We start from the raw sequence: 26,534 nt of genomic DNA on the forward strand, positions 1-26,534 counted from the left end.
GTTCCCAGCAGACTCATCCATTCCTTTGCCAAGCATGACTGTCTCTTTATAAAGTTCTGAAATTTTCTTGAGGCTTGTCCTGTCTTTGCAATAAACGGAAAAGCCCGAAAATCCTGACTTGAATCTTCATCCTAAGGCATAGAACCTCTTGGGATGGGATCGCTGAGATTTCTATCTGTTTATCAGTAGACCTAATTTTTTGTTAGACGCTTGATGCCAGTGAAATCTTGCGCCCTGAGCTAACTCCACGCCTTGGCTTCCAATATCTTGAAGCCTGACGTCCAATGCCATTGACGCTTGACGCCTTGGGTTCATTGACGCTTTGTCATCATGGTGTTTCACTCTAGATGCTTGACGCCACTGCATCCAGCGCCTAGAGTTTCATTCACTACGCTCAGCCGCCTTAAACTTCTGGACGCCTAGAAGCTTTAGTTGGACGCCTATTATCCTTCTTCTCTTTGCCTGGTTGTCACGCTTGCAGCCGAAGACAAAGTCTGCTGCATATTTTATAGTAAAGCTATATGCGGGCTTCCTGCTGTTGGGGACAGGCTGGGAAGACTCAACTACGCAATTATTTCCTTCTCATCGTCAATAATGGACCGTGGAGGGGTTCCAGACGAGTACCAATCCGATATGGAGGAAGAGGAGGATGTACGGAAGGCAGCACAGTGTCCGCACGCTCTTGCAGCCCGGTATCCTGACTGAATAGAACTGTCTACGCTTGTTCTTAGTAGGAGAGCTACCCTTGGGGCTGGAAGGGAAGAGCCCGGCTGCTGCTGTGGCTACAATCTGTAGTCTATGAAGTCTTATCATGACGTTCCTCAATATTGGGTAACTTGCTCTGAGAGGTCTCGCCCAGAGCCAGACGTCAACCTTGTCTGTTTAGGCCGAAAGAGAGAGACTGAAACTAGAAAACCTTTCCCGTGGACGAACTTCAGAAAATTCTGGAGATCGGGTGCATGGGGACGTTTTAAAATACGCATCCTGGAGGTCCAGTGAGGCTATCCAGTCATGCTGTCTCGACCGCTGCTAGAACCGATTTTGTCGCTTTCTATAGCGACCTTGTGTTTATTGCACAAAAAAAGTTGAGTGCAATCCCGTTAGCACCGGCTCTAACCCCAAGCATTTGGGGATCAGGAATAACCGAATGTAGAATCCTGGGGAATTGGATCCTGAACTCTCTGTCTGGTCTCCTTTGCAACATCATAGACACTTGTTGCTGTAGAACCTTTGCCTTGGTTCTGTCGTTGCATTTGGCAGAAAGGTCGAATTGTCTTGTTACTAGAGGGGGCCTACTCAGGCTGGACAGTCTGGCTCCTACCGCAGTCTGCAGGAGAAGAAAGGCAGGTCCTCCTTCTTCCCTGTGTAGAGCCTCTTCTCATGTCATTCATCTACCCGCCCTAGAGGAACCTCTCTATCGGAGGGTCGACCACGAAAGAGCTGAGATACCTGAAACACAGGAACCTCAGCCTTACTTTTTTAGCGAAGGGGAAAGTCGAGGTAGGACTTTTCTTGCTGTTTTAGATCTTAAATCTTACGTGGTTTTCTGGGCTAAAGATGAAAAGGCCTCTATACCAAACCTTGAGAGAAGGGGTGAGAGGAAAAAGAGGTATAAATCAATTCTGATTTTGATTGGACGTGACCCCATTAGCCAGGAAAGAGCAAAGATGGGCCCTTTTCTTCAGGAGTCCCACTGAGAAAGGTGCAGTAGATTCGTTGGAACTATCTCCGAGTCCTTTATCCATACACGACATCAGATATATGAGTTCTTCGGTGTCAGTCGTGTTGAATAATTCCATCTTCTTTACTAAATATCCAAATTCTTTTGAGAGGGTGGTCCAATTCTGATATCAACCAACAACTTCGTTTTCCCCATGGCCACTCGACGAGAAGAGTCAACAAGATTCGAGCAGGTTCCTGGGAAGGGGCAGGTATTTCGAGGCCGAACGATTCTCCAGTTTGATACTAAACGCTAGACCTTGAGCTAGTTTGGTTGGAGGAAAAACAAAGGTTGTCTTTCATTGTTTCTCCTTCGAAAGTATCCATTCTTTGGACAAGAAATGCTGCCCTCTTAGACGCCTTCACAAGAGTAAATTCTGAAGGTAGGGAACGAGGAGCAGTCAGGATAAATTTCTCTGGGAAAATTTCCGAAAATAGCTTCATAAGCCTTTTCAAGTCTGATAAAAGCTGATGGCCTTTTATATTGTCTTCAATTCAGAAATCTCTACAATAGGATTCACAGGAGAATGCGAGATATTATCATTCTCTTCTTCCGATTTTACGAAGACGGGAAGTAGCGACGTCTTTCAAACATCATCTTGACGCCCTGGCGTCGCCCTGGCGCTCCAGTCTCTTGACGCCTGGCGTGTTGGCGCCCATTTTCTGCAATGTCTTGGCGTCCAGCTTCATGACGCCTGACGTCCTGGAGCCGTCCAACCTCTACGCCGACATCCTGGCGCCCAGCTTTCAACGCCGGCGCCTTCCATTATACGACGCCGACGCCCTGGCGTCCATACTTAACTTTAACTGTCCCACAAACCTAGAGGTTACTTGAGAACTGGCCGCCCTGCGAATCGTGGTCAAAAACTTCCTCCGGTTGACGCATGGCAACCAATGGACGAAAAAAACACTTTAACTCCTGGGCGCCTTCCTTGGGAGGTGAGCGGCCCTGGGAAACGCCAACAGGTACGCCGAGGGGACGACTCTTTCGGTAGCTAAAGCCTCTTTGCCTTGACCCTTCGCCTGTCGATTTTCCCTTCCCACAGGGGTTGGTGAGCTTGGAAGAGGTCTAGGACTAGGGAGCACAACAGGACCGAGCCCATTGTCGACCCTCCACTGCACTTGCACTAACAACATATTAACACTTGTATTTTTTGAGATCTCTTATTATCGATCACATATTATCCCTGTCTTCTGAGAGGGATTTTACCTGTTGGGCCAGGGTCTGAATGGCAGCCAACAAATCATTAAGTATTGGGTCCTTACCTGTTTCAGTAGGGGTTCAGAGACTACCACTACGGAGAAGGATCAATAGGATAGTTATCATGGGAAAAAGAATTAACTATTCCTGGTTATATCAAGAAGAGTGAGAAACAGTACTCTGGCTCTTCTGGAGCCTGTCTTTCATTAACGTTCTTCAGACATACTAAGTGGGGATCCAAGGAGACTTTAGCAAGCCGCTTGCATCCCCACACACACATTTTCACACTCGATGAAGTCAGATATGTTATAAGAAAATCCAAAAGCAAATCGAACAAAGCCAAGCCAAAGTGTACTTCACCAAAATAAGTTGCGAAAAACACAGGCTACGAGCAAATTTCCATCGATGTTACCAACACAGCGGACAGGGGAAGATCTGAGGAATAGTTGGAATGGTTCCAGGTACCTGGGTAGAGGGCGCACAGGTGGTTCACCTGACTCACTGATCAGCGATTGCCAGCGAGTTTTGAAATTCTGCCGTGACGTCAGGGACTTAAGCTATATATATAACTACCAGGTAAGTTAGATGTTTAAAATATATATGTACATAGCCAATGTGAAACCTAAAATATTCATTGGTATGTACACAATGTTTTCACATAAGAATATAAATGAAAAATATGAATAATAGAAAGTTTAGTGAGACAATGATGACTGATAAACTCGCGTCTCAAAGTCAATGTACAAATATGCAAGCGTTATCAAATAGTGCAACAGGCCAGTTGCCTGAGGGGTTAATAACCGCCACATCCACTGCCACCTTTCTGCATTAGTAGAGACGCCTCAAGGGCTGCATTTCCAATAACTGATCTTTTCAATGATTGGGGCGAATCCAGTAACTCCTCGTAATGCGGGGAGATCCGAAAGACCAGGAAGAGGAGATTTTTTTCAGATCTCCTCCGATAATAGCCTCCTGGTCAATCAGAGGTTACCGGACCCAACATTGATCCACCAAATCCGCCAACCCAGGTCTTCAGATAGGTCGACAGCGCAGAGTTGTCTATGGATTAACAGGTTAGACTGGAAAAATTGAAGGTAGGATTTACCCAAATATACTGTATTTTGTATGTTTCTAAAATGAGTTTTCAATACCGTAAGGAGGCTAAAGAGCAGGCTCTCATCACTTATAGACTCATCGGACACCAGTTAGATGAGAGCGTAACAGAATTCAGGACAGCCGCCTGGGTGCCACACGGCACATCCCCAACCTGCAATGCACAGCTGAGGCGAGCGGCACATTCGTGTCCGCTGACGATTGCCGGAGAAACGCCGGACACCCTGGTTCCTGACAACGTACCATCTGTAAGTGGATTGATGGTATGAGTATTATTAAAGCAAGAGTCCATAATAGGTCCGACCAACCAAGAGAATACTTCCATTTAGCTTAGAAGATGATACAAGCTGGATGGACAAGTGGCAAAACCCTCCGGGACTGATCCGGCAGCAAATTCTAAACTATTGCTTAAAACTGACTAATGTTCTAACTTGTTATATAAACAGGCACTCTATGACATTCTGCCGTGAAATAGTCACTAAACTCATTGTGTCTTATATTTATGGGACGGTGTCACATGCCTGGAGTAGGGGATGTGGCCCCTTACCCACCAGCCAGGGCAGAAACCAGATATTGGAAACCGCCAACAACCATCTGGACTCTATAGCGTACCACCGGGTGGTTAAATGAATAAGAAAAAAAAATCAGACTAGACCGGCAGGAAGTAAAATGGCTAACATACCATAACTGTTATCATGCAACATCAGATTAATGTTCGGCTCCAGCTACTAATCATAGTAAAACCATTAGAAGCGAGCTGATCCAAACCCACCCGTTTGGGAAAAAGAACGGGAATGGACGAAACCTCGCAGATGGCGACCGGTCGGACTTTTTAGCACCTTCCAGAGGTTTATAACCATAACGGGGTGCTGAACAGGATTAACGCTTCCCCTCTTACGAGGATAACGCCAGGTGACGCCACCAATTTCTAATCAATAAGGTAAAAGGAATTTAATTCAAGGTAAAGTCACAGAATATGGAGTTAATGATCGAGATACCCACTCCAAAAAAACCAAGACTTCTGGACCAGTCAGAAGGCCAGGTTAGGCCACTGGTGGGGGAGAGAAGTTTCCACGCCCCAGCTCAGCCACTGGTGTGGGGGAGAGAAGGATTATTGCCCAGCTCAGCCACTGGTGTGGGGAGAGAAGGACTCTAATAACCCAGCTCTGTACACCCTTCACAAAACTGGAAACAACTTGGACAGTAGGAAATTAAAAAGGAGAGATCCTCACGCTAAAGGAACTCCCTAGACTAACCTCACCTCCCAAACCTAATGGACTGGTCGGGGAGAGTTAGGCAGCCTGAACATCGTAAGAGACTTTCATGCCCAGCCTAGGTAGGTTAGGGGCTAGTAAGAACCTTAATTAGAAATAAAAACTACCAAGTATATAAACAAACAAAATATCATAAGAAACATTCGTGAAAATGGGGTAAAGGAGGTTAACATATCTAATACCAATATGAATACAAAGTTGACTGATGGATTGTGGGAGGGCTCAAAGAATATGCATTATCTTGTTTGGGTAAACGAGGGGGCTACAAAATGGTTGTTCCTGACGCCCATCAGAGAGTGCAAAACTCATAATCTAGGAATATATAGGTCATCCTTTTGCTTGTACATACCAGCCAACATCATCTAAATAATTTACGCCAACGAGGAACCAGTTCGCAAAAGGAGAATACGGGAGACCCCTAAAAGGACCCAAATTTATTGTCAGAAAATGGGGAAATGCCTTCATGATAGCAAGAGCAAAATGACAGTTACCCTCATGTCAACCATGGTGAAACGGTACCTTTCCAAATAAGCTCCAAACTAGATGGGTAAGACTCCTGAGGCCAAAATGAAGAGAATTCAATCATTTATCAAAAAAGTTGAGATTGAAGGAATGTAAAATTGCAGAGGGCAAACATACAGCATTTACGGGATGACATGAGTCTAGCGCTGTTGTATTTAGGTAAACAATATTTACGAAACCTTGCATAGATGCCTTGTAAAATAATCTAACCAGAATTAGTACTCAACTTAGATGGTGAGCAAAATCTCACTGGAAGACATGATGAGCTCAATAATAGAGAAACACAATCACTGCAAAAATTTTTACGTGTTTTACTGCCAAATTTGGAATGACGCTTATGGTATCGTGAAGACGCTTTTTATCTGAGCGGGCGTTAACAGCACACCCAATTTGGGACTTTGAGAATAGAAGATCTGCCTGGATGAAGGCCTGTGTTAGTGGTGTACGCCACTCCCTAGTGTGCGATACCGACACCGATTAAATCGTCCGGGTGGTAACTGCACCATTCTAGATAGCTTTTCTCTGGTATATGTAGTAATTCTTATACCTAGAAATGTGCTAACTGGAACCATTTCACTGGGTGACACAGGTCGAGCCCAGAAAGTATGTCATCAAAACATGAGAGAAAAGCAGCTGTACAATGCCTTACCAATTAAAAATCCAGAACCTAAAATTACTGGGAGAAAGTTAAAACTGATTTTTCCACTAGAAAAAGAAAGAGGACCAGAAAAAATACTGTACGGAAGATGAAAATGAAAGGAGGAAAGAGTGCTGAAATAACCAAAGGAATATTGTTTGAATGATTAAAAATGTACTGACATAAAATACTGCAGAAATCCATAAAGAAAACGACTATGGTACACTACTCTTAGTGCTACACACCACATGTGTCATGTGCCACAATCTTTTCTCTCTTTAAGAAAAGTAAGTTCTTCCATGAATTTAAAATGAACCATTTCCTATCTCACCAAATCAAGAATATTAACCCTTAAACGTCGAGCCTCTATTCACAAAAGTTCTCAAAATAAAACGTATGCAGCGGGTTTAAAAGTTAGCACCAAGAGAAAGAAAGTTTTTTAAAAAAATCACAGCACGCTTTAGTTTTTAAGATTAAGAGTTCATTTTGGCTTAGCTTTTTTCTCATTGCCTGAAGTTTAGTATGAACTGTCAGAAATGAAAAATATAATTTTCATTTATAAATATTGGAATACAGTGAACCCTCGCTTATCGCGGAGATAGGTTCCAGAACTGGCCGGGAGGCACTGAAAATCCGGGCGAGTAGGGACACCATATTTCACTGCCATTTATTTAACATGTATTCAGACTTTAAAACCACTCCCTTTAATCATACAGTACTTTAACAAACCACTTTACAGTGAAATGTACAGATATCTACAATACGTTTACAGTACACAGGGCAAATGATAGGGCAATAAAACAGTAAGTGAACATAAAAAAATAGAAAGATTGTTATGGTGCCATGTGTAAACAATTGTACAAAGTATTTTACTCACCACGATAGAGTTGGAAGTTACAAAGTCAAGCCCTCCTCGATGTACTGTTAACAAACCACCCTTTAATGTACTAGAACACTTAATGTCTTACAGCACCCTAATCCAAAACAGGCACTAATATTAAAATGGGTAGAATATTAAAGTATATAAAGAAATAAAGATTGTTACCGTAATCCCTCCCAAAAGAAGGAAGAAAACTTGAATGATGATGGTTCAAAGAATTTGCTGCACAGTAGAAATGATGATGATGATGAAGACACGAGATGATGTCTCAACTGTGCAGCAATGATTGTATTTTTACGCATTCAGACTGAGGTTAGTCTCAGATGGGACACCTCCTTCAACTTCTTCCTGGGACACTTCTTCATTGTCTTCCGAAGGCATAGTAGCAGGAGGAACTGGGCTCTTTTTTATAGAGGCTGGAAGAACACGGATCGAAAGAGCACCGCTGTCCATTTTTCGGATCGAAGAGCATCCTGTAGGGAGTCATGTCTTGATCGATTTTGTTGCAGAACTGCAGAGAACGAACCCATATCCATAATCAGCATTCCTTGAACTAATGCCCAGCTCCTTCAGGTAGGTTGCAGAGCTTGAAGGATGCCGCTCTAATGTTAACCAGTTTCTTCGGACAACTTCTTGGGATCCTTCCTGTGGTTCATTTTCTTCCTCACTGGCTGATTTTGTCAGGTCTTGGAGGTCTGCATCAGTTAGTTGGGAATGGTTTCCAACAACTGTCAACGCAGCTTCCGTCACCATGTCGCCAAACCCGGAATCCCAATTGATCGAAGCTAACTGCACAGATTTCCTTCTGCAGAGTTTGAATCCAGTTAGGCATCGTTGTTGTAAAGACAATCTCACCACAATATTGAACTCCAGTTCTGGTTAACGGTAGCAGGTTTCATTTTTGCAGTGCCTTTCTGGATGTTCTGAAGGGCACGGTGGCTTCAATGTGTACTGCCGCCAGTACGCTGTGTTCAAATTGAATTGTTTTAGGTCCTCATCTTCTTTGGCATCCACACACCAACGAGGTCCGAAACTTTGAAGGGCCTGAACGATGATAACCCCTTGGTCCATCCCTTGAATTCCCCGCTGACTTGGGTGCAGAACTCAACCTGAATGCCCTCTGGTAAAAGATCAGTCGCTTGTCCACCAGCTGACATCCAACAGGAGAAGGATCTTAAATGGCAAGCCCTCCATAGCAGAGATATTTACTGACTGGGATAAAACACTGGTGCCAGTTGGTGCCTCAGATGTTGGTCTCCATGCTTTTGGCATTCCTGCATCCAGATACACGGAAGGAGATCTTCACCAGATTATTTTTCCTGCACGAGGGTTTTTCAACTTATAAATAAGCCCTGGCTTTAGCAAAAACAGCCCACAGCAGCATTGCCACACATCACGAGGGTAACACTCATCTTTGAATGCTTTAAAGCCAGAGGCTTTGGCTTCAGTTCCCCTGAACAGGAAAGAACAAGATGGTATTCACTTTTTCCAAAACAAACCCTGTCCCCATATTAAAGACTTGTTCGGGCTTGAACCACCTTCAGCCTTAATATTCTTGAACGCCTCATTCACAAAGATTCAGCAGCGACCTTGGTCACGGAAGCAGCCCCGCCAACAGGAAACTTTCAGGCCTGCCTTTGATGAAACTACTTCCAGAACCATCCTTTGCTGGCATCTAAAACGTCGTGGTGGAGGCTGGGAAAATCAGGCGCCTGGATTCCCTACTTGAGGTTCATCTACATCATCTTCGGGATCAATTCCTCTTTCTTCTTCAGCTGGTCGCCATCATCTTGAGAGTTCCTTTGGTGAAGCAAATTTACTGAAAACCTCAAAGCCTTGGTTCTGAAATGGTGTTTACATTAAAGGTTATTTTCTTTTTCCGGAGTCGGCAATCCAGATTGACAGCACCTTCCATACGGATATCGCTTTTATTACGAGCCAGGCGAACCGCAGATGCTGACTTGCTCAAGGTGATGGCAGCTGCCTTCCTAATCTTCGCCTATCCTTCTTAATGTAGTAATGTCACCAGTGGCTACGATCATCCAAAAACACTTTCCACGGACCAGAAATTCTCCCCTTCAACAGTTAACGAGAATATCACCTTACTCAGCAATCGACCATCATTTTCCGCTAATGTTAGGCTCAGTACCAGCCTTAGCAGAAGCAGAATGCTTGGGAGCCATTGTAGGGGTTAAACAAATTAAAAAAAGTGAACTTCAAACACACACTGTCACGCACAGCACTGATAATGTAACAGCATTATGAATGAGAGCGGGAAATCATTTGAAATCGTCACGAAGATGCTGGTCAGAGACAAGGGAAGCTGCGTAAGGCTCACTGGAGAAAACGGTCAAAACACCAATCACAGGTGAGATTAAAAAGGGAGCTGATTGTTATCTATCACCAATGGAAAAGTCCAATCACAGCCCATCTACCATGCTAGTTTCAAATTCAAATATACTTACGCCCGCATTTTATGCATTTTTTGAACAAGTAGTAGGTTTATTCCTGAGATGTGATTTTTGTTGCAAGTTCAATATTATTGGAGCAGTACAAAAAGATTCATGGAAAGATGCACATTCATCACATTTGTATTTTATAATTAGTCTACATATATTGTAATCAACATTCAGCAGCCTTACACCATTCAAATATGACAATGTCTGACTGCATCTGATTAGCGAGAACATGTTCAGTTTAATTTTACTAGTACTATAATGAATTATCGTATGATCATAATCTCTGATTGTTTAATTTCATTTTGTACTGAATTATATGTCATAATGCAAAACGAACCAACAGTATGGCAGATATTAATAATTATTAATGGAATTAATGAAATATTTTTTGCAAATCATCGCATTATTTTTGAAATTTCCGAAAATCCGGCCATATTTTTGTCATAATATACATATGTATGGAAAAATCCAAGTCGAAATGAAAAAATGTCGAACCAATGACATAGGCGATTGTTCACCATATATGACAGCGAAAAAAAATTTCATATATAATTGTATACAAATCGCGGGCATGTGGGCAAAACAGTTATACTAATGAGCTATTTTTTTTGTTGTACCTTGCTACACTAAATTGTGATGATTTTGGCCTATATAACAAATTGTAAAACGATCAAAGCAACACAGAGAAAATATGATCACAAATGATGTTTGAATTCGTGTAACAGAACGTAAAATGTTTTTTAAAATTCACTTAAATCGAAATATTGTGCTAGAGACTTTCTGTTTATTGCAAAATGAAGGTAAATGATTGAATATTACTAGAATGTAAGAGTTTTAGCTTACAATTGCATTTTTCGACCATTTCGGGCCGAGTCAAAAGTGACCGAAAGTTCAAATTTTTCATTTATCGTGATTTATATGAAAATATTTCAAAACTGATAAAAGCTACAACCATGAGTTATTTTTTGTTGTATCCTACATGCAATTGCGTTACATTTTCATATATAAAACGCTATGTAATGGCTAGCCTAAAATGGTGCAAACATTACGGCTGTGACTACAGAAATTTGAGACTTTCAGGAGAGTTAGCACGTGAGATGTAAGGAAGTTTTTTTCAAAATTCACCATAAATCAAAATATTGTGCTAGAGACTTCTGTTTGTTGCAAAATGAAGGTAAACGATTGAATATTACTAGAATGTAAGAGTTTTAGCTACAATTGCATTTTTTACCATTTCGGTCGAATCTTTGACCGGTTGAAATTTTGGCACTTATCGTGATTTATATGAAAATATGTCAAAATTGATAAAAGCTACAACCATGAGTTATTTTTTGTTATATTCACATGAAATTGCGCACATTTTCATATATATAACTTTATGTAACGTCTAATATAAAATTGTACAAAAATTACTGATAAAGTGACTAAAGAATTTGAGATTGTAAGAGTCTGACTCCTCTTCCAAACACGTGTGTTGCCGTGTAACTTCACGTCATCGGAGTGGCGAGACGCTTGATGCCTTTCACAAACAGAAACATACACACAGTTTGATACAGAAGATTCTGCTTGGAACATTATGAGTTCAAGATTAGAATGCTTGCATGGCAATGCAGGTAGTGGTGATTGTACATACATCAAGACAACAATGGTTAGGAGAAACAGACGGAAGCATTGTATGGTTGAAATCATTCACTTTAGAGAAAGAAAACAAGATGTTTGTTGTCTTGTCCACCCCGATGGACGACGAACACACACGTGTTTAAAGAGACGGCGCCAGGCTCTTACAAGATTTTCAGCAGAGTTAGAGCGGACCTAAGAAAGTTTTTTAAAAATTCACCATAAATCGAAGATTGTGCTCAGACTTCGCTTGTTGCAAGATGAAGGTAAATGATTGAATATTACAGAATGTAAGAGTTTTAGCTTACAATTGTCCCTTTTCTTTACCATTTCGGTCAGTCAAAGGACCGGGTTGGAAATTTTGCACTTACGATTTATGTGAAAATATGTCAAAATTGATAAAGCTACAACTATGAGTTATTTTGTTGTATTTTGAAATTGCACCATTTTTCATATAAAAACTTCATGTAACGGCTAATACAAACAGTGCAAAAATTACGACAAAGTGACTAAAGAATTTTGAGATTTTCAGGAGAGTTAGTCCAAACGTAAGGAAAAAGTTTTTTAAAAATTCACCATAAATCAAAATATTGTGCAGAGACTTCATTTGTTGCAAAATGAAGGTAAATGATTGAATATTACTTAGAATGTAAGAGTTTTAGTATAACAATTGCATTTTTCGACCATTTCGGCCGAGTCAAAGTTGACCAAGGTTGAAATTTTGGCAACTTATCGTGATTTATAAAGAAAATATGTCAAAATTGATAAAAGCTAAACTTATGAGTTGTTTTTTGTTGTATTTCACATGAAATTGCGCACATTTTCACATATAAACTTTATGTAAAGGCTAATAGAAAACGGTGCAAAAATTACGACAAAGTGACTAAAGAATTTCTGAGATTTTCAGTAGAGTTAGCTGATGCTTTCTTTGGGATAAGAAAGAAATAATGCATTACGCGCAGCTGGGTCACGCTTGTAAAACAAAAAAAAACAACAGCGTGATCCATGAACCCCAGCATCCCCAAATTTAAAATTTTTCGCAAACAAGGCCCATAATCATTTTCCGCAAATATTTAAAAAAACGTTTTGTAGTAGACGATTCAACGCCCACTTGGCACCCGACAGACAACTTTTGTCGACGTAAAATACATCCAGTCGGCGTTAAAGGGTTAACCACTTGACAGAAATTTACAGCTACACCAACCTTACCATTGTCACATTGCTGGGACTGAACATAGCCATGTAGCTATAGCTGGGTCCTTCCATTTCTGAAATGTGTGCTCTGGCAACAGAGGCTAAGGATCTGGCAGGAAAATGATCTCCTGCAAGACCTGAGAATGTGCTGTGTGAACCTAAGGCTTGTGGAGCACCAATTAATGTGCGATGCATGAAGTGTGGGTCTTCCAAAGCGACTTCAATTTCCCTTATATAAGAGCACAGGCTTCCTTGTGAGTATACCTGAAAGATTAGAACACTTTTAAGGAAACACCTAAAAATAGAGGATATGATTCCATGTCAAGAATAGCTCAGAAATTCTTATTGATAACCATCCACAGCCCACTGATTTCTTTCCAAATACATCTGTAGATTCAGTATCTACGTAAGTCATAGCCTTTTAATATGTTTCACACTACAAACTCAAACTTTCTGGTCAAAGGACAAACACCCTTTACAAGTAATTTTGTCCTTCATGGACACATTTTCTCTTAAAATTTGTCTAAGATTTTTCTCAAAGAAATTTTCCAGTGACAAGTATCCTCACAAAATGTGTTTACTATAACAAAAGGAAAAGAGAAATGCCTATTTCATTATTGTTCCTAAATATCAATATATCCTACTAAAGGGCATACAATGTGGATTACGTTAATCTAAAAGAAGTACTTAATTAAATTTAGATGGCATCTTAAGCTTTCCTGATCACTATTCAATTTCTACAGATCTTAAATGGTCTACTATTTTTGAATGTTGGCAAAAACACCAAAATACCTATGATGACAACAATCATCTATTGTCTAGTTAGTTTAACTTTTGCATGCGAATGGGTGCTTTTCACATACTTCTTCCAATTTCCAGTGTTGTAGAGAAATGGCCTAAAATATGACAATGAAGTATGTACTGTTGATCCTGACTTTAGCACTTCTTTTAACAATGTCAATCATGGGGCTCTTGCTACCAAACTAAGACACATGGGAAAATTTCCTAGCAAAGAGTAACTGTTGACAGGCACTACAGTAGCTACAGGAATGAATTTCTCGTGTTCCTCACAATGGGGCTTGGCTTTGAAAAGAACCCAAATGAATGAATCACCAGTTCTGAATCAAGCAATAAAATTCAAACTATATTTAGTAAAAAACCAAAACTTATGATTTACCTTTGTTACTCTGAAAAGAATTTGGGCATTCTTTGGCGCTGACAAGTCGAGTCGGAAAAGACGACACACTAAATGGTAAAACAGCAAGGTATAGAAAAGAAGATTCTCTGCAATATAAACTTTCCACTTGCCCTCCACAACACGCTGTGTTTCCAACTCTATGCTAGCAGGTGATGGAGCTCTAAAAAGAGCATATAAAGTTTCAGTACTATTAGACTTAATTTAAAAGTGAAATACATCAATTTAAAATGAAATACATCTAAAAAAAACAAATTTATTGACATTTTGCAAGACAAAATATTGTATAGTTAACTCATAGAAAGTTATCACAAAAGACTGATAAGTCTGTTTCATTTTACTTCTTTTTAAACAAAACTTATGATAACAACAGAAGAATCCAGTCTTACTCTCAGGTAAAAATGCTACAGCATCCAATATGTAAACAATATCCATGCTTGTAATATTACTCTAACTACTTTGCATTTTTTACATAAACTTCTGTGTTTACAGAGGTAGCAGGGAGAAGATCAGCAGGAAGGTCCATCAAATTATAGACCTACACTAGACAGGAACTTGGGCAAAGAGTCAACGTGACAGGACTATTCTCATAACCAAGTGCATTAATGAAAAATATAGTATTAAAATGTCAACAATGATTATACTGTTACAGTATTCTGCAAAATTCATTTGGGACAGTACTTTTAGTCCCTCAATTTACGTGACCTTTGACAGTTTTCTGAAAATGTAATTTACAATATATTTTAAAATGATTTTCCATGTAAGTGAAAAGCAAAACATGCAATCTGTTCAAAAGAGGGACTATATTTTTTCCAATAAATACAGACTCCTGAACTTTACTAGAATTTTCTTATCTGATTTCAGGCCTTTGAACAAAAGTCTGCTCCTCCCAACCAAGTTGACTTTATTACAAACATCAACCATACACCAGATTAGACTTACCTGGTAGTAGATGCATATTCAGTATACCTCCACGGTTGAACGTAAGATAACCATGTTTCCAACACCAATCTAAATGAAGAATCCAAGGGCCAGTGACTAAAGGTGTGACACAGGAACTGATACAAACTCTTCCGGTACATGGTCCAGAGATTCCTGAAAAAGAGGATATCTACTTTAGTAATAACTTTACTAAAAGTAACTTAAAAATAAATAAATCCTTGATACAAACTGACAACTTTTCTACTATATGTAGGAGAAGGAACAAGAAGTATAACAACATTTTCTTTTGCTCTTAGTCCTTACTGTATGCTGAACAATGGCCAACATATCTTCAGCACACATAAATTTATAAAAAAAAAAACCAGCAATTACAAGAGTAAGTGTCTTAAGAGATCTCTAGACAAATTTCAGTGTACCAAGACAGATCAACATCTTACAAATATCATTAGAGGGCTGTTAACAAGATCAATAATGACAGGATTAAAATAAGGAAAGGGAGAGGGTAGAATACATGAAAGTCTGCTTAATTTAGCTAAAGCAGCTGTATTGATCACAGAAATGAGGGTCAGACTTAGATAGTTGATCTCTGATGACTGTCACCCTTAACATGAGTAGGAGTACTGGTGATATCAGTGTTAAGAACTAGTTGTCTTCTTGTTGAGGTGCATCATGGAAAGAAAGGTGTTTATTTATTCTCCTTTTAATCATGAAAGCAAGGACAGGGATTTCTCATGATACATCTGTATTCCAGGGCAATCTCGAATTATATTTACTGAATTGCCAACCCACACAATATTATTCCACTCTCCATTACCACTTACAGTCCTAAGTCGTAGAGACTTAACTTTATTAATGTTTCAGCACACCGAACAAGGTACATCTCACTTACTTGCGTAAATCATCAAGAGGGGAGGGCTGTGCTGATTTTGCACTATTTGAAAAGAAGTGTAGATGTTTGATGAGCATTCTTACCACTCGAACATGATCACTTGAGGGAACAAACACCTCCTGGAAGTGGATAAAAATATGCATCACCAACATAAAAACGTAATAACTTTGGAAATGCTGCATCAGCAATAAACATACTACATAAAAATAAACTTCAAAAACTTTTTTATACTTAGGTGAATAAACATACTACACAAAAATAAAACTAAAAATTTGTATATCTAATCTAATCTTAAAAGCACATATCAATGAAAGTCTTTTATGATTTAAAGAACGAAAAATGATGAATGATAATAAAAATTTAAGTGATCAATAAAAAAATTTACTGATAACTCGACAAACTAGTACTGTAATCATATATTACCAATAAATAAAATAATAAGTCTCGAATATTTAATACAAAAATGAAGGAAAGTATTTAATTTAATATTTTTGCAGCATTTTGCGCCCAGCATAACTGGATGATTCATTTTTTGTTAGATTTTACTAAAACTAATCCTTATTAAACTTTTATCTATTTCTTTATCCCATAAGGTATCCTAATATAATTAGAAGTGGATGGTCTTTATAGGACACTTGGCAATGTTGAATTCTTTCAGACTGCTTTTCTCAGATGGCAGTGACATTCTCTTCCATTCTAAATATTTTCTAAGGAAATGAAACACTAAACCTAATCACAGGCTATTGGGGGTAAAAGCCAGTAGGCCTTGGCCTTCGCCTTGCATGGCACACCAAATACATTACATGGCATGCTGTATGGCTTGGCTGTTATATTCACCTAAATATAAAAGGAGAAACAAATTTCTAAAAGATTACTGACCCTTAACAGGACTACAAACCCCACAAGACATGCCATTTTTCTACAAAACTATCAATGGAAAGAACTTAATAAAAAAGACCATGCAGGTATATAACGTGATGATTCAAAACCCCAATAAAAATTCCTATTGTTTTACAGCAATCACATTTAACATTTAAAAATATGCAAAATTTCCTATTAATTTAACATGCCTAATATAACCTTCTGCCTATATTCAATACAGACATGTACTGTATACATCTAAATTATATGCTGGGCACAGTTATAACTTAATGTTAGAATAAGTCTGGATTACTTTATAAATATCATCACTTTTATTAACCTTATTTCAAAGCAATTAATCATTTTATTATCTAAGAGGATTGGGGACATTTAGGTTCTAGTAGTTACACTAAGAATTTCTTGGTTAGCAGAAATTTCTACCTGTCTAAATCAACAAGAGTTTAAAATAAAATAATGCAAGCAATTTTTGGAGAAGTAAATGTATTGGTCAGCTTTAATCACCAAATTAGCAAAAATGTCTAAATTGTTAGTGATGCAAGAGCCATACAGCTGATGCCATAAATAAGCTTCTTTTTCTCTCTGTACATTTATATACATAGCAAGTAATTATCCTCTATTTAGAGTATAATCACAATTCATCTGATATAAACACATGAAAGAACTAAAATACAACTTCAGTTTCATAAACACAAGCCTATTGTGCTTTTATCACAACACTGCTTATGATAGAGAGCAGTGATGAATTAGATGCCATACTGCTAAGATTTTTTCTAAAATTACGTAACCTTCATACAATACAGATGACAAGGGATCACAGCATCTAAAGTTGGCTGTGATTGTGCAGCTGCTAAAAATGCAAGGACAAGTGACGACTGCAGACTGAACCATAAACTGTGCTAGATCCATTAAGTAATGGCTAAAAACAACCTGCCGTAAAAAGGCAGAACTCATTAACTCCAAAATCCTCCTTTTGAGAAAATTGAAGTTGAAATTGCATTAACTCCATTGCCCATGTTTTGGGAAAATTGAAGTTAAAGATTTGGGTGCTCATAACTTTTTGCTACTTATATCTGTGCCATAATGGCCACGTTCGTCTCTTTCTGCTCTTTCCATGGATACAAAATTTGGGAAAAATGCATTTTTGGAGCTGATGTGTTCTGCCTTTTTTGTGGCAGAACTGTGAATGTTCCACATTCTAAAATTTTTGGTCTTTGAAAGACAAAACCTCATGGCTCACACAGGACACAAGAGCAGATCCTCCCCATTTCCCAATTGTATTGGCAATGAGAGACAGAGGGGGTAAAAAAGTTGATCGTGAAAGGGTGCAGACTGTACTTTGGTTACAAAACTAAGTGTGTGAATGTGACAGCTCTTGATGTAATTAACTTGACTGGAAAGTGCATGAAAATCACTCAAGTGCCTGGCAGAAGCTAATACTACCAAAATGACTAATGGGGAGACATACCACGAAGGTGGTTTGATGTTCCTGGGAGGAAATTCTCCCTCAAACTCTGGTTTTGAGAGTTATATGCATGTACTTTTATGTTTTGTACACTGACATGTCTGTTTTTTCAAAGGAATCCAATGCCATGCCTCTTCCATTTGGTTCTTCATGCTTCTGAGATCAAAATGCATCAAGTTTGGATGTAATATTCATATTTAAAAGCTTGCTTTCTACATAAAGCTCTATAGTGTTGTACAAACCTTTGTTAATCATCGGAGGTGCTTCCAGAAAATCATTCAAGCACCAATTGACAATATTTATGCCGTTCTTACTCTAAAAAACTGGAGTTACCTGGATTCATCTAGGTATCCCCCTATATCTTATATACAACACAAAACTACGGTTGAAGGACAAACAAACATTTCTTTTAAAATGTGTCCAGCACCTTGTACATAGTTATACATAGGCCCAACATCCTTAAGGGTCAGCAGTCTATCAGCATCAGGATCAAAGCTTGACATTAGACATTTGACGAACACTACAGTACAGGAATTAGTAAACTTTAAATATTAAAGATGTGGAAGCAAGTTGTCAGACCTCACCCTCCTAAGGACAATTAAAACTATTTACACCAATGCCGAGTCACTGACAGCAGATTATTCGTGTCAAAACATGAACTGAAAAATGAAATGTGGAAAAGGAATGTTCTTCCTACCTGATTAGTTAGAGTAGTTAAAAAAATCCAGTGAAAAAAGTTCAGATTTAGACTGAAAGTTGCTTTGGAACCATACACCCAACACAAAGGAAAAAGTTGGAATAAAGCTTATGGAAAAAATGGGCAAACTAGATGTCTGTATCCTCACGAGGTTACAGGTATCAAGACCAAAGGACATTGCACCAACAGACACAACAAAACTTAACTTACTTGCAGCATAAAAGGAAGTACTTTTCAATTACTTTACTAGCACTCACCTTCACAGCACCATGCAGTCTTAATTTTCTGTCTCGCATGCATGCAGGCCAATAAGGGGACCAAAACAAAGCAAGGAAATTGTGTAAGGAATTTCTGCAAGCAATTGCCCTCAGTCCAGGTCTGCATTTACTTCTGCCAATTTTGATAGCTTTACCCACTTGAAGCCCTTGCACCTTTGTGCCCCTTTCTTTATATGTACCTTTTTCATTGCCTTTATGAAATTCTAATCTTTTTTCTAACATCTTTTATTTTGTGTATGTTTTGTTTCAACAAATTATTCATACTATATCTTTTATCCTCTCATCCTCTAATTATATAACTTATTCAGAATCATAACATAAAAGGTTTACAACACACAAATTGTAAAAAAAAAAAACAAAGAATAAGGTCAGCCAATCAATAAAGCAATGGTTGTCAGAGTTCAGATTCACACCCCACAAATTATGAAAATTTTTATGATAAAATTAATTATCTGGATACTTACCTACAGTTGAAGTTACCTTGTATCTTCGCACCTAATGGCACGAAGATATAAGCTAACTGCTAACTTTAACAGTTGGTATGATTCATTCCAAATAATGACAATTAGCAATCAACTCCAGACCTCCCTCAATCTATACCGTTGAAAGCATATAATTAAATGAGCTGCATCATCTGTACAATAAACTAACCTGTGTTCAATGGAAACAATCATGTCCCTAGTGCAGACCAAAAACAAATTCCCAGAACACTAACCTTCAAGACTCTACTCAGGAAAATTAACAAAAAAATAGTACTGCTGCTAGGATACAAAGCAGACTTCCTACTATCTAAGATGCGATACACAACTAATTAGAGGTTTCATGAAAAGAGAACATCACATACTGCCTTTTCAAGTTGGTCTATAGTTTGATTTTGAAATGAAATGCTTTATCTAGGAACTAGCAAATACTGTACCTGTGTTACCTCAAATAATCATGGTAAACTTTTATGAACACACAAACTTCAGATCTATTGCCTAGAAAATATCTAAGCACTGCTAAGAAAATTTCATTCATCAATTTATTTTAAAAAGTGGTATGAGAACTTGTCTACAGTATGTTGCACGCCACTAAATCAGCAAATCTTAATAACAAAGACTATTAACTTTTATTGCAAGTACAAGGTATTCCCAGGATCACCAGTGTCTCTGTTAGACAGAAGAGGGTAGTCTTACAACACATATCCTCTGAACTCTCAAGTATATGTTAATGAAACCTCACTTTTTGTGGAAACAACATAGGAGAGCAAGGTTCGCTAACAGGAAGGCACTTATGACATGCTTGGTGGGTTTGTACGAACAAACTTGAACCTTGTGTAAGAAAAATACTGTCTGTTTCATTACAACCCTTTTCATCATATACAGTACCTGTACAGTACTATATATTCTTGAATCATTTAGGAAAGAGTCAAAGATGCTGATGGTCATAGCATTTTATAATCTTTTACTTTCAACACATCAAGTGCTTGGAATGTACATAATCACAAATTAAACCTCAAAGTGTTTATTTTTAAGTGCATGGTCTAAACCTATGGATGTGAAGTAAGGTGCTAAGTGCTTCTATCATGTAAGATTCTTTCAGAAATTGAAAGGCAGAATGCTTACCTTCAATTAGTGAGGATGAGAATGAAGAACTTTAATTTGCCACTCACTCTGTAAGGTTCCATTACTGTATTTTTGCCTTCACTGTTTAGTTTGCTGAATCTATAAAGTTTTGCTACTTTGGTAAAAAAATAATATTGTAAAGTCTGACAGAGGGATGGGTGAGGGTCTTGCATCTTCTGAGCCTGGCCATACAACCTCAAACCTTGTCTTCTTCACAAGAATTTTCTTAGATGAAGAGATCTGGGTCTCTGCTGTCATTTTGTTCCTTTTCACCTCAATTGATAGTATAACTTTCAAAGTGGGCGTTATGAACAGGAGTAAGTGACATATCCCAGATAAACAACACCGTTATCTTAATGTAGTCTGATTCATGACCCTAAAAGGCCTCCTATTTATTAAAGATTATTGGTTTCAGTGAATAATCACTTCAAGCAGTGGTTCTTAACCTTTTTTGGCAGTGACCCAAAATCTTGTCCAAATTAACAATGGCAACCCATGTCCTCACAAATATTTTCTTTTTATATAATTATGCTTATGAAAATGTGTCACAAAAAAATAAAATTATATGCAGAGATTTTTATTAATGCAAGTAGCGCATCTGCATAACAATGATCCACGATATTAATGAATTATGCATTCTTAATACAATATTTTCTCTAATAATAATAATTATAATAAGAGTATTGGGGAAATAATAAGCCCACAATGTTATAACCCTTGAGGACCCACTGAAATGGTTTGGCGATCCAACTTTGGGTTACAACCCTGGGGTTAAGAACCAATGACTTAAAGGAACAAGCATTTCTGATCAGTTCATATTAACTGCAGCTTTGGCTGCTGTATCAGCAGCATTTTTCTTATAATACCTACATTTGTACTAGCTTCATATTTATTCAATATTAAATAAGCAACAACTATTCTTTTAAGTACTTACCAGAAAAAGTAAACCAGATGATTAACAGTATGTATGCCTATTAGCATTAGGCAAAGCATTTAAATTATCAAATAGAAAAAAGTGCATTCCATCTTGCTAAAATATGGTTACTGGAATGTGGCAGGAGTATGAACTAACTTTAGCTTTGAGCAACTAATATAAGTATAAAATTGAAAAGTTTTAAGGTTATCCTTTCACTTCCACTGGAATGTAGTTGAAGTTCAAAATCTTAAAAGCACTACATAACTAAAGAAAACATGTAATCTCTAAAAAAAATATGGAAAAATAAAATGAAGACACAGTTACTTGTTCAGTAAATACCAAACAGTGAGTAAGAAACAAATGTCTTCACTAAAAACACAAAGCAAAAAAAATCTGATAATAAGACTTTGGATATATCAGGACTCCCTTAACATGCCCTTTCAAAATTCTAAAGCTTACAGCACCACTTAACTTTTCTCCAAATTTAATAACTAAGGCTCAGGAAAAGGTACATGCAAAAAGTATTGCCAACAAGTGTGCCTGTCATAACACTAGTAGACATTGAAATAGGTGAAGGCAGAGTGCATATTAGTTTACAATTAAGAACCAAAGATGAGAGGTCACAGTTAGCAGGCGACTGAAGGGGCAGCAGTGAGGGGGCACTAAGAGGAATAGGGTGCAACACATGAACTTACAAAGCCATTTGTGTGCCAATTTGGCCGATACTCTAGAGGGGTGTGTTCTGAAAAGACACTGCACGCATGCAGAGCAGTGTACTGTAAAGGAAGTTTACATAAGTCAATTATTTTAATATCATTACAAAGGTCAAGCATGTATGTACAAAGCTGGATATCTAGCCGGATACAGCTGTAAGAAAATCACAAAATAAAATATGAACATTAGTTATCAATTCCAATCCAAAGTACAGTATACTACAACAGTACATGATGCCACTAAAACATAACGCTACATTTAACTTGAGTGTCCACTATTCAACATGGCCTCGTAATGGGAAAGCATTACATGAGACTACAACAAAGTGGAAAATAAATAATCATGTCTGTAACAAAATGTTACAACCATTATCACTAACAAAACAATCCCACATTGATTTGCATAATATTCACTCGGAGTCAAGGAAATTCTGTTGTGGCTTTAGAAAAATCAAATTTTGTTTAAACGTTCTACATTAGTTTCCACTGTTTTAAAATTAATCTTCCAATGCAAAGAATATGTAATTAAATCAATTTATACTCTAAATACAAGAGGCCTCAAACTGAAGCTTCACTTTCTACGAAAAGGTCATAATTTCTAGATAATAATTACATTTCAAATAAAGACTAAAAAGAATTTTAAAACCATTCAGTGTGTTTTAAGGTGTGGCTAGGTTGTATACAGACCATACATATTCTAAAACTAAATTTTTTTAGGCTTATTTGATAAAATAATGATAATTTCTCTACTGGTGACCTGTGACTTTGAGGAATACTACTATCTACTCAAAACTTTTCTCCAAAATGAAAAAGTAACAAAATGAGAAATTCTTCCGGTTCAAGAAATATCGTTAAAATGATTTAACATCGTCATGATACGTAAAAATTCCCTAACCACATATATCTCATTAAAAAATAAACCCACATGGTTTCTTTTAATCTTTTATTTTTCCTTCCTTCTCTTTACTCTCTTCCCACCTAATTGTTCAACTTCACCTTTTTCCAATTCTAATTTTCATTTCACTTGTAAAGCAAACCAGGTTATTTGGTGGTGACTTACCAATCATACCACGTTCTCATTTATATCTAGAGCAAGAAGGAAAGTACAGTTGAACAATGTTCTTTGTCATCCACAAAATTCAAGTATGTAGTTCACCAAAGAGTTCACCAGTGAGCTTTCTCATTTTACTGATGTCAAGAGTCAAGAGGTTGTTCTCTTACAGCAGGAGTTTTTCCTGAATAAATCTTATTTTGTAATAAATAAATAATCCATACTCTCATAGACAATGGGCTACAAATGACAATGGCTATGGCTTACAAAGTATGTGTCTAACTACACTTGAGCCATATACATGCAGTCACAAAAGACATTAAAGAAAAAAACAGTAAGGGTTCTAAACTAGATCCTACACTTGCACATTTCAATGACCTGTGGAGTTAACAACTGGTAGAGATTCCAATTCTTTATGAAACAAATTTAAAATTTATAGTCTTTAACAAATAAAAAGCCTTTCAACAAAAAAATAAGTGGTTGATTGAAACAAATATTCTTTTACTCCTCAGATTATAAGAAAAAACTACAATGCATTACTATAAGAAGTTATAAAACAAGACTAACCTTGACTCTGTACATTACTTCAGTAAACTGTAATAATGCACTACCTAAAATTTATGAAGATCTATAACTAAGAAACAAGTCTATATCTCTGGTAAAACTACATTCATCTTATCCCTTTAACAGTTACTTGAACTTGCTGTTTAAAAATGCCACATGCAGTAAGAAAGTATGCACCTTTATGGATCTAACTGGAATTGCATATATTGAAGTCTTGCACATCACAAAAAATATATAAACAAATCCATTGTTACAGACAGGCCACAGTTTCCAATTAATTAAGATGTATATTTCTCTGATAGATGGTCAAGAGGCGGAAATACAAAATGAAGATGAAAAAAAAAGATTAGATAATGAACCTCCCAAACTGAGAAGCAAACTGCTGTTAACTGTGTAAAAACCCATCTGTCAAGACAAACAAATTCCAGAAATAAAATACCTAAGACAGTGAATGAAGCCAAAATATCACTAATCAAGATGAAAATGTGCAAGTTCCAGCATGAAAGAAAACAAAAAATCACTACCATCAATATAAATGTTTTAATGCCAGCTTTTTCCTTCGTGAGATTAGGGTTGAAATTAATTCTCTCCACTCTCTTCTGTCCTGTGGATTTTCTGTCTGAGCTACCCCTGAATTCCCATCAGGTCTAGCTCTTCATCTATCTCATTCTTCCATGATTTCATGAGCCTTCCTACTTCTATATCTACTACCGTACTTTTCTGACAACCTGTTCCTAATCCCTTTTCATCATGTGCCAAACCCACATCAATCTTTGAGATCTCAATTTATTCTATCCGACTCTGGACACCATAAAAAGAAATAACTACTATGTCAGTAGAGCCTAAAAACAAATTGCAAGATACAAAGCATGTTTTCTTGTAACAGCCTGATAAATGCAATCCCAACTTCAGAAGGAGAACCAAAAATGCAAAAGCAGGATGGTGGTGAGATGATGGAAAAAAATAAATAAATAAATAAAATTGTTGAGTACGGGTTAGATAAAAATGAACAAAACCTACCGATAAGTTGAGATATAAAATTCATAGTGAAGTGAAGGTAGGGCACAACAAAAGCAAATAAACTGATTTAAGATAAAATGATATAATATGAAATAAATAAAGAATAAATTTACCCGTCAAGATTTTTGGGGGGTTAGATGCATAAGCTCCCTGTAAGAAATGAAAATCTGCGAATGAATCTTGACCTTAAATAAATGCACTTAACCTGTACTATGATACTACAGAATTCCATTAATGATTATTCCTATTTGTTCCTCTCTCACAAGCCATATCTTCCCATCTCATACATAACATCAACTGTCATTTCCTACATAGGACTCCTACTACCACTATTCCCTCAGAGTATGGGACTACTGTCACTACATTTGAGAATTCTTCCAAAAATTCTTGCTCTTTTCTTTCTAGTCTTCCTGAGCATGAGTATACTAAGACCACATGTAATACCCTTTTCCATAAGATTTCTTTATTCTTCATTCCACCTTTCCACTTCCACATCTGTCATTTCATCTTTGACCATTATATCTACATCATTTTGTCTTTCCTGACAGCCATTCCCCATGACTGTTAGTAACACAGATATATATACCTAAGTCTCTGTATTACTAACAACTGTTTTGGCACCAGGTCCCTTATATCTTGACACAACCTCAAAAAATAGCCAAGTTTCTTCTAGCTAGCATCTCAGACACTTCCTTATGTTTTCTAACACTGTTCTAACATTAATCATGCTCGTCTTAATTGAGCTTGCTTATTTCTATTTTTCCTCATGAATTCTTTGCACCCTGTGTACTAAATATCTGCAGGGTACTGAGAACCATTTCACCTCCAGAAATCATCTATAATTTAGCTTTATATAATTTATAAAAGTTCTGCATGCCCTTGGTGACTACCAAAGTTTTGTCACAATACTGTATTACGATTGTTAGCATTAAGAACATATTTCTCCACAGAAATTTAAATACATAAACTGTTCATTTATACTGACTTATTTCCTTACAATACTATTTCATGGTAATTTAGTTGAGCCCTACATGGAACCTCAGAAACCATGTAAAGATGTATTAAAAAATAAAATCTGCATGATTTTTGAAAATCCGAAGGATGTAAATTCAGAAAACAAAAAGTGAGTTTGTCCTAAAATGTATGAACTCCTATCTCTGGCTTATCTATTACGTACAAAAAAAAATAAAGACTGGTTATTTGAAAAGGTATACGATTTCACTATATGTTTAAGAAACTACCAATAATATTTCTTATATAGCAAAATTATTACTAGTTACCATACAACAAGGTGCAATGTTTCAGCAAATTGTGTTTTGTGTTAAATGAAAATTTTTTTTTTATTCCACACAACACTCTGGAACAAAAGTTTTTTATGATCCTCATATGACATGTCAAGTTTGAGTGATTCAAATCATTATCTATCAAGTTAGAATGAAAAAGGTGAAAACTATTAAGGTAGTTTCAAAACACAGTACTGTAAAGGAAAATATAATTCACCAGTTCTCAGGCTGAATTCAAGTAAAATAATTTGATATCAGTTATAATTATCCCTTATATTCTAGATGGAAGTACAGTAAATCAACTGCTTGGGACTTTTATTCTTAATATAATTACATCAGAGAATTTCAACCTCTTACAATAAAACCATTCGTATGAAAAAATTTTGTTCACTGAAACACCAATATGCTATGAACACAATTTC

General features: G+C 37.4%; 1 protein-coding gene across 9 annotated transcripts in view; it reads right to left on the bottom strand.

Moving 5' to 3' along the window:
* LOC136837403 (sphingomyelin phosphodiesterase 4) overlaps positions 1–26,534 on the bottom strand; it is an 84,794-nt gene that overhangs the window by 30,407 nt on the left and 27,853 nt on the right. For 5 of the 9 annotated variants that reach the window (XM_067102179.1, XM_067102184.1, XM_067102183.1 and 2 more), the window contains 5 exons: positions 22,177–22,257; positions 15,643–15,761; positions 14,754–14,906; positions 13,794–13,974; positions 12,632–12,880 (listed from right to left, as the gene is read on the bottom strand). In XM_067102179.1, the coding sequence (XP_066958280.1) occupies positions 12,632–12,880; positions 13,794–13,974; positions 14,754–14,906; positions 15,643–15,761; positions 22,177–22,257 (783 nt within the window). The remainder of the gene's footprint in view (positions 1–12,631; positions 12,881–13,793; positions 13,975–14,753; positions 14,907–15,642; positions 15,762–22,176; positions 22,258–26,534) is intronic. The other 4 variants (XM_067102182.1, XM_067102185.1, XM_067102181.1 and 1 more) reach the window with 1 other exon arrangement.

The sequence above is a fragment of the Macrobrachium rosenbergii genome, chromosome 59, assembly GCF_040412425.1.
Source record: "Macrobrachium rosenbergii isolate ZJJX-2024 chromosome 59, ASM4041242v1, whole genome shotgun sequence".
NCBI classification, from domain to species: domain Eukaryota; kingdom Metazoa; phylum Arthropoda; class Malacostraca; order Decapoda; family Palaemonidae; genus Macrobrachium; species Macrobrachium rosenbergii.